The sequence below is a fragment of the Plecotus auritus genome (assembly GCF_963455305.1).
Source record: "Plecotus auritus genome assembly, chromosome: 1".
Classification (NCBI taxonomy): Eukaryota; Metazoa; Chordata; class Mammalia; order Chiroptera; family Vespertilionidae; genus Plecotus; species Plecotus auritus.
Genome location: NC_137770.1, coordinates 240562048 through 240575594, shown reverse-complemented (window position 1 = coordinate 240575594; position 13547 = coordinate 240562048). Strand labels below are relative to the sequence as shown.

At 46.3% G+C, this 13547-nt stretch overlaps 1 protein-coding gene across 3 annotated transcripts in view; it reads left to right on the top strand.

The window, feature by feature from the left end:
• Positions 1-13547, top strand: part of CD38 (CD38 molecule) — a 54380-nt gene that overhangs the window by 31388 nt on the left and 9445 nt on the right. For all 3 annotated transcript variants that reach the window (XM_080683247.1, XM_080683248.1, XM_080683246.1), the window contains exons 3-6: positions 4836-4965; positions 6902-7037; positions 10011-10096; positions 13081-13154. In XM_080683247.1, the coding sequence (XP_080539373.1) occupies positions 4836-4965; positions 6902-7037; positions 10011-10096; positions 13081-13154 (426 nt within the window). The remainder of the gene's footprint in view (positions 1-4835; positions 4966-6901; positions 7038-10010; positions 10097-13080; positions 13155-13547) is intronic.

Genomic DNA, 13547 nt, shown 5'->3' with positions numbered 1-13547 from the left:
TGGGAAGGGCGTAGGTTTAGAGAGAGAGGACAGCATAGTGTCATGAACCCTGAAGTAGCTGACAACATACCACCTGGATTTAACCACCAAATGTATCTGTTTTTCCACCTTAGCATGGATGTCATAGCATAAGACTTTAACCCTTTCTGCCCCATCCCTCTTGCCCCATTCACTGTATCCATCGCCTGGGAATAACTGTGCCCCATTCTGGTCTTCAACTTATCATGTTGGGAAATGACAACCCCTCTGGGGTCTGAGGGCCTCACTTCTGTTAGGAATAACCTCATTATGAGACGAGGGCATTGAGTTTAAATTTCCTGTGGGAGGCAGCATTGTTTGAAAGAAAGAGCAAAGTTTAGAATGTAAGGCAGCTCTGTGCTCACTGTTTGGCTTTGGACCAGTTGCGAAACTCTCTGAGCTTCAGTAGCTCTACAACAGGGTTCATGATAGCATCCTCCCTGGAGGGCTAGTGTGAGATGTAAACAGGATGAGTGTAAGTTAAACACAGTTTCTGTCACCTAGTGAGCATGCTCCCTTCTTCCTTCTGCTACTACCTCCTGCCTTTGGCACCTGGAGACAACCTAACTGGGCAAGGCAGAGGTAGGGAGGAGGGGTGAGACATGAACAAGAGGGCATGACTGCTAATCATCAGAGAGATGCAAATTAAAACCACAATGAGGTGTCACCTCATGCCTGCCAGAATGGCTACCATGCACAAATCAACAAACGACAAGTGCTGGCGAGGATGAGGAGAAGAGGGAACCCTAGTACACTGGGAATGCAGACTGGTGCAACCACTATGGAAAATAGTATAGAGGTTCCTCAAAAAATTAAAAATGGAGCTACCATTTGACCCAGTGATCCCACTTCTGGAATATATCTCAAGAAGCCCAAAACACCAATATGCACCCCTATGCTCATAGGAACATTATTTATAATAGCTAAGATCTGGAAACAGCTCAAGTGCCCATCAGTAGATGAATGGATAAAAAAACTGTAGTACATTTGCACTATGGAATATTATGCAGCTGTAAAAAAAAAGAAGGACCTCTTACCCTCTGAGACAGCATGGATGGACCCAGAGAGTATCATGCTAAGTGAAATAAGCCACTCAGAGAAAGACGAATATCACATGATCTCACTTATATGTGGAATCTAAAGAACAAAAACTGATGAACAAAATAGAAAAAAAGAGAGAGAGAGCATGACTCCTGGGGGATAGGGTAAGTGAGGAATTGTCTGGGGTCTTTTGGAAGGAGCAGAGTAGTAGGAAGGGGAGGATGGACCATTGACCTTGAATCCTGACATTTGTGCTCAGCCTACACTACAAGCAGAACACTGCTATCAGGCTAAGACTCCAGCTCAGCAAGAAAAGTTATTAACAAATGGAGACTTTCAGAAGCCGTTTCTGCCAAACATAGGCACTGACTAAGGCATGTTGATTTCCCCAGACCTTTGATTCTTTACATCCCATCCAAGACTGCCTAGTATCATCCATGTCCCGACCCAAGACCATCAGGGACACACTGCAAATGAATAAGGGTGGGCTTTCCAGCTCTTTGCAAGAAGAATGAGCACTCACTGTGGGGATCCACGGGGTCAGGGACGGTTCAGTTCAAAAAGGTTAGAAAAGACTTACAGGATTTGGGCTTGTTTTATGCAATGTTTGAGGAAGTTTCAAGGAGGTTGGCTTTGCATGGATGCTGCCAGGAAGCAGAAGGGATGGGGGTAATTCTGTGATCAGTGTTGGAACTAATCAAATCAGCCAGGCTGGAGGAACAGAGCAGAGCTGAAGCTGTCATTGGCAAAGAAGCAGCAGGCACTACATTTGCTACAGTAAACGGATGTTTGGTCATTTTTGGTGTGGTTTGGACCTTGTTTTTACCTGTCGACATTGCCATCTATTGTGGCCACACAGTGAACATATTTGATGTTATCGTCCTTAAACTATGTTCAGTAGAAGAATGTCAAGGCCACCCGGCGAGTGCCAGGGGCTGTGTTTCCCTTTTTCAGCTCCAGCATCTCCACATACCACCTTGGGCACCCTAGGTCCCAGGGAGGAAGGAGAGGCAGCTGGCTAGTGATGTCGTTACTTGATTTGGGAAGAGGGACAGTCCTGGGGAAAGAAGGAAGGCAAGTGAGCTGGTCTAGTCTCCTTGTCAACTGGACTTCCAGGTGGATCCACTGATGACATTTGCTAGAACAAAGAGACCTGTCTCTGTGTCTTGAGTACCCTTTGCAAGAGGTCCTTGGTTAAGGATTACTCATTGAAAACAAATTCAGAATCTGTAGACATGAGCTCCTGGGAAGCCATGCAAACTGCAGAGCTCTCTGGGGAATACAACGGAGAAGTCCCATCACTTCAGTCCCTTTGGCCGTGTGAGGAGCCCTACACCACCGCACTGGGTGACCTGTCTATTTTTCTGGGCCAGGCAGGTGTATGCCATGCAGAAAGGCAGGCAGGATCCAGGAGGGATGTAGGATGTGGTTCCTTTTCCTCCCTCTGTCTGAGCCTCTCAGTTACTTGTCTCCTTGACATTTTAAAGTTTGAGTCTAGGTATGATCTGTGATTCGTGAGAGTGCGATTTGACAATGAGTCTTGCTAAAGGAAGTCTTTAAAGGCTTTGAGAAGTGGGTGGGGCACCAATGCTAAGTCTTGCTTGGTTATTGTCTTTAACTGGTTGAGGGATGAGAAAAGACACCGCATAGACAAGAGATGTGGGGAGGGCGACCAAGGGGGTTTGGGCCTGAGGTTCCTATGCTCTAAGACATTCCATGGTTCTCAAATGTTTGGTTTAATTGCTCAAGTAACTTAATAAGAACATGAAAGTGTTGTTTGGACCCACAATTGTAACATATGCTTATTATAGAAAGTATAAAACGTGAGGTTAGGAAGCAATTCTTATATACCTAGTAACTAAATATAGCTATCTTTATAACATGGTTCAATTACTATGGTTTTTTTCCTTCAGTTTTTAAAAATGGGTGGTGATCATACCATATTTTCATTAAAAAAGTGTAACCCTTCTTTTTGGATAATTCATGCATCCATTTTTGTTTTCAACCAACAATAAAGAAAAATATCAGGCAAACGTGTAAGTTTCCCTTTAGTCCTCTTCCCAGAGACAACCCCGGTTACCAGAGTGCCCCTCAGCCTTTCTCCTATTTTCTATAAGTTGAAGCCTACTTTTCTCACTCTGGAAAATAACCGCGTCCCAAGCTATCCCAAGCTGTGTTTAAGCACATCGTTCAGAGGCTGCTTTATGGTCCACTGGGCAGAGGCACCTTAGGAAGCCTCCCCTCCTCCTTGGCTGCACATCTCTAATTATTCGGGACCCCATCGAAGGAAGCAAAGCCAGAGAGTGGTCAAATAGAAACTCACAGTGGTTACAAATATAGATGGATTTTTTATGTCCCAGCACTGGAGGAGCAAACAAAGGCAAATCCTTTTCAGAGTGAAGATACTTAGTCACTCAGCCAAGGCCTTTTGTCGCCTTTTGTTGAACCCCGTTTCTGTCCTCTGTGGTAGAAAGTTAGAACAGCTTTCTACTGTTTATTGTGTTCTCCGATTTTAGTGCCTCAGGCAAGTCACCAGTGCTGTAACTGTAATTAATTCTGTTCTTTCTGTCTCCTGCACCTTGATATGAGTGGTTAAAGGGTAGAAATAGTAGTTATTTATCTTTACAGCCCTGTGCCCATTGTGAGGCTCATAGGGGGCCCGGGGTGAGTATTTGTGGAATAAAAGAGTGGGTGGAGGAAGCAACCCAAGTGTCATGACAGAGGAACGGATAAACCAATGCAGTATGCACCTACAATGGAATGTTATTTGACCTTAAAAAGGCAGGAAATCCTAGCACATCCACAACATGGAAGAACCCCGAGGACAGTATGCCCAAAAAGAAAAATACCGTATGATTCTGCTTATCTAAGGTACCTACAATAGTCATATTCATGAGGCAGAAAGTAAACGTGTTATTATCCCCTTTTATAGATGAAGAAACGGAGGCTGGAGCAGTGGAATAGCCTGTCTTATAAGGCGATGCTTTCCCCTCACCACGGGCTGTTTAAAGGGGACCTGGAGTGAAAATTTCTATTTCAGACCATTTTCTCCTTCTGTGGGGCTCACTCAGTTTTCCAGAGTGATTTTTCAAAACAAATATCAAATGAGGCCACGTCCATGCTTAAAACCATCCAAGGGCTTCCCACTGTAATTAAAGTGCAATTTGAAATCTTTCCGTTGGTCCCAAAGGCCTAAGTCATCTGCCTCGCAATTATTGTTTTGACTTGATTTCTCGCCATACCACACCTTCCCTTGTTTCTTTACTCTGCAGTGATGCTGTTGATCTCTCAGTTCCTCAAAATCAGCAAGGTTTTTCTGCCTCAGGACCATTGCTCATGCAAGACCCTTGGGCTGGAATGTACCTTTTCTCATCGTGTAGTCTTAGCTTACATGATCTGTCAGGGAGACTGTTCCTGACCAGCTTCCCTAGAGAGGTCATCGCTTCTGTATTCTGCTGTCGTCCATCCCCACTGATGTTCTGCATATTAATCATCATCTGTACTTACGCTGTTAGCTTATTTGCTTGTTTATGTGCTGCCTGCCTCTCTAACCAGAGAGTGAGTTTTATGAAGGCAGGGACTTTGTGGGGCAGGAACGGTCATGCTCACCCATAAAAATGTTGCACAGATTAGAGGAGACCCTGTATAGGAACTACGTGGCATTCAGTAGATGCCTCCTACATGAGATTTTGGGGGGTAGGGTAATTATGCTCCAAAAGTATGTTCGGAATCTAATTATTCATGCTTCACTCTATTTTCCATGTTTTATCTCACAGACATACAGACTGCGGACAGATAGGGAAGGCATTCATGAATGCATTTCTTTCCAAGGATCCTTGTCACAGTTCAGAGCAAGACTACCAGCTGCTGCTGAAGCTGACCAATCAAACCACACCCTGCCACACGGTAACTGGGTCAAGTTCTTGGTTTTAGAACTGAGGCTGAAAGCCAGAGGGAAGAGGTCACAGGACCAAAGTTTGACCAGGAGGAGGGAGGAGGAAAATCCAGACATAAGAATGTAGGTGTGGTTGGCATATATGGAGTTTGTGGGGCTCATGGGAGAACAGGATGTGATTAGGATTTAGGACATTGGAGAGAGAAATGGGATCACCCAAAGAGGAAAGGACGCTTGGTTAAAAATCAGGCAAAAAATAAAATAAAATAAAATAAAATAAAAACCTAACAGGAAAACCAACCCAAACCAAACAAAAAGAACCCAACTTTAGCGAATTACATAATGCTCCCTGACCCCTGGTGAGAACGAGAACAACAAAAACAAAACAGCAACAACAGAACAACAACAGCCACGCCAACTTGCACTTGCTTCCCTAGAGAGGTCAGCTTGTTGCCATCCTGTGAAACAAGCAGATCTGGTGCTACCCTCCCCCGCCTCCACTTCACCAGTGAGAAAGTGAAGCCTGGGGGGTAGGTGACCAGTTGAAATGGCAGGAGATTTGGAGCCTGGGTTTTAGTACTTTGAGTGAATCTTTTCTGAAGTCAGCACTGGCGGTGAACATTCAACCTGCCCCCAGTCATCTTTGTGAAGCCCTTAAGCTGGATGACAGCCTCTCCTCCTCCCAGGGGTAGAGCTGGAGTTCCCGGAGCAGGAGACCTCACCCAAAAGAGCTGCCAGGTGAACAGCACCTGGGTGACACTGTTGAATGAGAGACTGTGCCTCAGGCCTGGGACTGAGCACTTTATTTGCATTGTCTTCAGCATCCAAGAGCTTCTTACAACTATTCTTGTTACCATTGTACAGATGGGGAAAGTGAGGCTTTGGGTGTCCCAGGTCAGAGAGTGAATCAGCAGTGACGCTGGGCTTCAAACCACACCCTCCACAGCCTCCGAGTCTGAGTGAATAGATTCATGGAGCCGAAGAGCATTCTGAAATTTGATTGTTTGCACCTTATAAGAGATCCTGAAAAAACACTCCCTGTGTTTGCTGTTTTCTTCTTCTCCTTCTCCTTCTCCTTCTCCTTCTCCTTCTCCTTCTCCTTCTCCTTCTCCTTCTCCTTCTCCTTCTCCTTCTCCTTCTCCTTCTCCTTCTCCTTCTCCTTCTCCTTCTCCTTCTCCTTCTTCCTCTTCCTCCTCCTCCTCCTCCTCCTCCTCCTCCTCCTCCTCCTCCTCCTCCTCCTCCTCCTCCTCCTCCTTCTTCTTCTTCTTCTTCTTTTGTGTGGAGATAAGAGAGAATTGGGAAAGGATATAGGGGGATACTGAACTCTTTGAGAAACAACGAACGCTTCTTCTCCCAAAACAATGCATAGACAAAATTGTTTTGCAGTTAAATTTAGGAATTTTGTAACTTCCTAATGTCTCCTCCAGATGTGGTCCGAGCCTATGTTCAGTATAAGATTTTGATCAATGTCTTTAAGACTTTTTTTTTTTTACTGCAACCCAGAAAGATAAGCTCATTTTACACTGTGGCCTACAACACACACACACACACATACACGCATGCACGCACACACCTGGAAAGCGACTATGCACTGAACAACACGTAGCCTAGCTAAAAGTAATTCACTGATATTTTCTCTGTTTGTCTTTCATTTAAAAAGATGTGGGTTAGGTTTTCGTTTTGCTTACTAAATTGATCTCAGGAGTAGATTGTGATGCCTAGCTGGTGTGGCTCAGTGGTTGAGTATCAACCTTCTGAACCAAGAGGTTTCCAGTTTGATCCCCTGGTTTGTGGGCTCTATCCCCAGTAGGGGCATGCAGGAGGCACTGATGGATGGTTCTCTCCCATTGCTGTTTCTCTCTCTCTCTCTCTCTCTCTCTCTCTCTCTCTCTTAAAAAATCAATAAAAAACGTATTTTAAAAATAGTGTGTGTTTTTTCTTTCTTAGAGTGTCTTTTGGAGCAAATCAAATCAGCTAGCTCACCTGTACACCAGGGTGCGGCAGGATATGTTCACGCTGGAGGACACACTGATAGGCTACATTGCTGACGGCCTCAAATGGTGTGGAGATGCAGGCTCCTCTGGTGAGGATGGGGGCCATTGGGATCGTCCAGGGACGGCAGGGTGAAGGAGCCCTGAGCTCTGCTGGGGGCCCTGAAAGGTCAGTGTGGAGGAAGGGCCCCAGGTACCCACCCTGACACCATCTATGCCCCCAATGACAACTCAGCCTGATGTAAAATAGTGTCTTTAAAAAAATTTTTTTTATTGATTTCAGAGAGGAAGGGGGGAGAGAGAGAGAGAAAGAGAGAGAGAGAGAGAGAGAGAGAGAGAGAGAGAGAGAGAGAGAGAGAGAAACATCAATGATGAGATAGAATCATTGATTGCCTGCCTCCTACACACCCGCAACTGGGGACCGAGCCTGCAACCTGAAAATGTGCCCTGACCGGGAATTGAACTGTGACCTCCTGGTTCTTAGATCAATGATGCTCAACCACTGCGTCCAAGGCTGGGCTGAAATAGTGTTCTTTAGACCAACTCATGTGGTCATTCTTTCTTTTCTACCCCCATCACACTCCTTGAGTCCAGCGTACTAACACAGTTCTTGCTGAGACTGTTCTACCAGCCTCACTGCCCACTCCTCAACCCTTTCAGTCAGCCTCCACGGCTACCAAGGATTGTTTCTGTCTCTATTCTAAAGCCTAAATAGCAATCTTTTGCCTCCGGGGTAAGGCCCAAATTCCTCAGCATGGCCTGCCTCTGTCTTTCAGATGTCTCATCTTCCAGGTTCCTGTCCCCATCCCTCCTGCTCTGGTGGTGCTAGCCTAACCCACGAGGCGGTTTCACGCCTCAGCCTTTGCACACACTCTCTCTGCATGGAATACCTTCCTCTCTCTCATCTGTCTGAGGACTCTTACTCATCCTTCAAAACCAAGTTTGGCATCAACCTTCTCTAGTGGTGCTGCACACTACACCCAACCCCAGTGGATCTTTCTCTAATTTATTTGATTATGCTGGATCCAGGGATCTCTGGCGACAGGGCTTCTGTCTAATTCATCTCTATCCCCAGGACTTAATGCTCCAGTGCTTGTGCTGTCAAATGAACAGGTAAAGAAAATGTGGCATGTGTGTATCCTATATAATAAAGAGGTAATATGCAAATTGACCCTCATGCCCTTGCACAAGATGGCCGTCCCCATGTGGTCAAAGATAGCTGCCACAAGATGGCAGGCAGGGGAGGGTAGTTGTGGGCATTCAGGCCATCAGGGGAGGGCAGTTGGAGGCAACCAGGCCTGCAGGGAAGGGAAGGCAGTTGGGAGGGACCAGGCCTGCAAGGGAGGGCAGTTGGGGGGGGGGGGGACCAGGCCTGCAGGGGAGGGCAGTTGGGGGCAACCAGGCCTGCAGGGAAGAGCAGTTAGGGGTGACCAGGCCAGCAGGGGAGGGCAGTTGGGGGTGACTGGGCCGGCAGGGGAGGGCAGTTGGGGGCAATCAGGTCGGCAGGGGAGGGCAGTTGGGGGTGACTGGGCCGGCAGGGGAGGGAAGTTAGGGGCAATCAGGCCAGCAGGGGAGCAGTTAGGCATTGATTTGACTGGCAGAGAAGTGGTTAGGGGATGATCAGGCTGGCAGGCAGGTGAATGGTTGGGAGCCAGCAGCCCTGGATTGTGAGAGGGATGTCTGACTGCCAGTTTAGCCCTGAGAGGTCCCAGATTGGAGAGGGTGCAGGCTGGGCTGAGGGACACACACACCCCCCCGCCCCCGCAGTGCATGAATTTTGTGCACCAGGCCTCTAGTATACATATAAAGCAAAAATTTATCCAACCTTAGAATAAAGTCATTTTCAAAGCATGGATGAGTCTGGAGGGCATTCTGCTACGTGAAATAAGCCAGTCAGAGAAATTCAAATACTGCATGGTGTCCTTTATATGTGGAATTAAAAAAAAATTGAATGCACGAAAACAGAATAGAAAAGTGGTTGCCAGTGGCAAGGGGTGGGGAAATATGGACAGGCTGGTAAAGGGGTAAAATATTCCACTTATGAGATGAGGAAGATTTGAGATCTAGTGTACAGCATGGTGATGATCGTGGATAATAATGTAGAAGCGTAACTGAAATTTTCTGAGAGTAGAACCTACCTGTTCTCTCATAGAGTCGCTTGCACAGATAAATATGTAAGCTGATGGATGTGTTAATTGACTCCAGGTGGGGAAATCTTTTCACAATGTACATGTGCATATCAAATCATCACATTGTGCACTTTAAAATCTTACTATCATACTTGTCAATTATACAAAAATAACTAGAAAATGTTTGTGCATGAAGGCAGATATTCTCGGGAGAAGTGACATAGAAACTGTGTTCATGCTCTGAGTCTATTGTATCTCATGGAGGTTTGAGTCTGTCTTTGTTTGAAAGAATATGTTTTTATTGATTTTTAGAGAGATAGAAACATTGTTGAGAGAGAATCATCGATTGGCTGCCTTCTGCACGCCCCCTACTGGGTATTGAGCCCACAACCCAGGCATGTGCCCTGACCAGGAATTGAACCAGTGACCTTTTGGTTCATGGGTCGACACTCAACCACTGAGCCACACTGGCTGGGTAGCCTGAGCCTGTCTTGATGGTGAGAGTGTAGAAAGACTCCGAGGCCATCTGAGCCTAAGGGTGTGGGTCTAGGGGAGAAGAGAAGAAAGCTGTGGACAGGAGAGTGTTGGCAGGAAGCAGAGGGGTGGTTGGGAGAACGGCTGAGACCCAGCTTTATGTCCGATTCCTCCTGCACTCTGGGACAATGTTGGGTGCTTGTCTCTCAATTTCCCAGAACGATGACTCAAAGCTGGTCACCGTGTTCCTGTCTGGGGTTTGGAGGGTAAGGTAAGGACTTGGATGGGAGTCAGGGGCACTTAGTTAAATTGGGTCGAGATGTGTCTATTCTCCATCCTCCATCTTGGCAGCAATGCCATTGGATAATGGTTCTGCTTTGACTGAACAGCCAGGGAAGAACGGAGCTTAATTACACCTGTGACTTTCCACTTTAATTATTGTCTGCAAACCATGTCTTTTAGAAATGAACTATCAGTCCTGCCCACACTGGAGTAAAGACTGCATAAACAACCCCATGTCTGTGTTCTGGAACACGGTATCCAAACGGGTGAGTACTAGCTGTGAACTTTGAGAATCTGGGAGACCATTGGGAGACCACGGACAGAGTGGAGAGGCCATCTAGCCAACGGCTGGTTTGGATTCTCTTTGGATCACACATCCTTTTAGGAACAGAAGTTTGGGGTTCTTTCCTGATGAAAATATCCCTGACTTACATTCTAGAAGATTTTCACATACAGTTTTAGGATGTGCGTGGGGGGCACGTGGGCTCCAGTGGGAGAATCCCTGCCCTTACCCATTTTTTTTTTTTTTTTTTTTTGCTTTGGCTGCCAGGAATCTCCTGCTTGGTTTAATACTCTGGCCCAGGTCCTGGCCAATCCTAGATTTCTGGACCAGTCTTAGCAATTGGCACCTTCAGAACTTCCTGTGTGCCAGGCACAGTCCTAGCTTCACATGGATTACAACCTTTCATCCCCACAAGTACCCTCTGAAGTAGGTATCATGAGTATCACACCACTTTACAGATGAGCAAATAGTGCTGCGGGCAAGAAAGCAATCTGCTAAATGTCCACAGTGAGTGGCAGGTCTGTGAGTTAATCCCAAATTGTCTGACTCCAGATCCATAATCTGGCTGGGAAATGTTCACCATCTTCCCTGCCACTTTCTCCCTATTTCTGACTTTACCCTAAGCTACCTTTGTGGCTATTTCTTTGTCTTATAAGTCACTCCTTTGCATGAAAGTGGACTAGGAAAAAATGGAAAAGAAAAGAAGGAAGAAGTGAGGGAAAGAAAAAGAGGGAGAAAGTACAACTATGTTACCTATAATTCTCCAAAATTAAATTCAGACACCAAGGAGCTGGGGCAGTGGAAACTCACACTTGTTAATTGCATATTTATGGTAAGTCCTGAGCCAGGTGCCTTACCAATGTCATCCCATTTAGTCTTCACAGTAGGTGCTGAGGGAAAGTTACAGGTGAGGAAACGGAGACTCAGATGTTAAGGGTCTCATCCAAGGTCAATGGGCTAGTAAGGAGATTCAGGTAAAGCCTGGTAGAGACAAAGAGATAACCTGGGATTTGAAATCAGGAGGCCATTTCAATGCACACAGATCCTTTAACCATCTGTTTGACCTTCAGATTCCTCATCTGTGAAATGGAGATAAAACTGATGCCTGTCCCGTAGGGTTACTGCAATGTTTTAACAAGATGCTACTATCCCTTTCACTAAGAATGCATTCCTTTAATGCATATTTGCTGAATATCTACTGTGTGCTGTGAAAAGTCAGAGGCACTGTATAGGTTTTGTTGTTTTTCTCGAGTGGGGGGGGGGAGTTTCTTGCTTTTTCTGAGAAAAGTGTCTATTTTCTCGTTCTATGACATGTTTGGGGGCAGTGCTGCTGCCAAAAACTTTCAAAGTCAATCACATGTTGTATGTGGCAAGCACCTGCTTGTGTTCCCCATAGTGTCCTTGGAGTTAGGAGCACAGCGGTGAAGGGGATCGAAGGTGCACCCTACCATTGTGAGCTACCCTGGGACTGCACCTTTATCTTGGCCAAATGCTTGCTCATAGGTGTAGGTACATAGGCTTCTTTCATCAGAGTAGATCCTTTCTTTTTCTGACAATAGAGGCAGTGCCTCTTGGGCTTGAATCCCCATCCCACTTTCTCGCTTCCAAGTAACCTTAGGGTAAATGGACTCAACCCTTCCTTCCCAGGGCTCTGAGGATTGCATGGCATTGCAGGTCAGTGTTTGGCATCAACCCTATGAGCACTCAGTGGAGTTAGCACTTGTGATTGACGTTAATTGGGCCTCTGTCCTCTGCTCATCACCCCCAACAGAAAGACGGAAGCCACAGTGGGTTTTCACAGTTCACAGTTCACAGTTCCATTTCAAATTGCTAGTGGTGTTTTATTACCTGTAGATTCAAGGCCAGATTTCTTGGCAAAGCCTTCCATAAACGAACTTATCTATCCAACTTCAAAATCCACTGAAGTTGCCCCCAAAACACCACTGTTCTCCCAAGTCCCCCGGCCTTTCTGTTCGCAGCTGCCTCAGCCTTTGCCAGGGGAAACCCTATTCATCCTTCAGCTTTTGTTGCCCTCTGTTATGTGGGTTTTTTTCCCTATTTCTTTCCTAATCTCCATCACAGAGTATTTGGACTTTTTAAAAAAGTTATCTTTATTGTTGAAAGTATTACAGATGTCTCCTCCTCCTCACTCCCCCCCCCCCCCCGCCCCCCCCGCCCATTGACTCCCGCCACCCCACTCCCACATGTTTGGACTTCTCCCTTCCTCTTTTCCTCCCTACAGGTTTCCATGGGTCTCCAAGGCTCCTGGGCTGAGCGGCAAGCAGACAGCCAGGCTCACAGCTCTCAAAGGGCTCTCAGTAGCAGTGGCCAAGCCCACAAGGAAGCTCATCCTCACCAGGAGCCGGTCCCTGGGGGTGGGCTTCCTGGAGGAAATGCGTAGATTGCTTTATTTTGTTCATTTTGTTTCCTCCGGTTCCTAGCAAGGAGTCCGGTTGAATGTTGCATGAGGAAACAAAACTTTTTGCTTAATAATATTCATTCATTCATTCATTCATTCATACATTCCAGATTTCTCTTTGTGCCTGTGCGGGCCTCGGTGTCACCTTTCTTGGTGTCCCCATTCCCCTTCCCCCTGGATCGGCTACCCTGCTCCCTAAGTGAAATGCAGTGTCTACAGTTTATGGCACCAAGAAAGCACTTTTCTCTTCCTCCTCCAGCTATGTTCCTCTTACTCAGCTGAACCTCTGAGCCACCTATTTAGTAACAATGGTGCTGAACTTCATTGTGCAAACACAGATGAGAGCAACTGCTTCCAGAACTCTCCTGTGAAGCATAAGCCTCCAGTGGTTGGGCTGAAAGTACATAGACCTGGGAATGCTGAGCTGGAGCCATCCAGGTTACCCCACCTTAACCACTAGCACTGAGAGCTGTTTTGGGTGCAACTGCTGGGGCTTGCTGATTATGTTTACATGCTGAGGAATTGTGGGCTTTCTTTTTCTCTTTAAGTTTGCAGAAAATGCCTGTGGTGTGGCGCAGGTGGTGCTCAATGGGTCCATCAGTAACACCTTTGATAAAAACAGGTACTGGGGGAGGAGGGTGATGGGAGCTGAGGGAGGGTGTAGGAGAGATAAATGGTGACGGGGGGGAAAAAAAGCAGGTACTTATTGCTTTGCGTTCCATTTGCAAAGGTTAGCACAGCCTCCTATTAGATAGTTTATCTATAGAAAAATATACTTTTCATGTTTAAGGTTACTCCTGAAGTTTTGGGCCAAAAAAGGTAAAAATTTTGTGTTGTATGGAGAGATTTTTCTTTCTAAGTAAATGTTTTTTGTCCTTGCGCTGTGTCCAGCTCCCCGTCTTGGCTTTTTGAAGTCCGATGGAATGTTGTCAGCTCGCTCCTCCATTACACTCCATGCTGCCCATTTCCTGCCTTTGTTCACGCTGTTCCCCCATCTGACCTGCCCTCTTGGTCC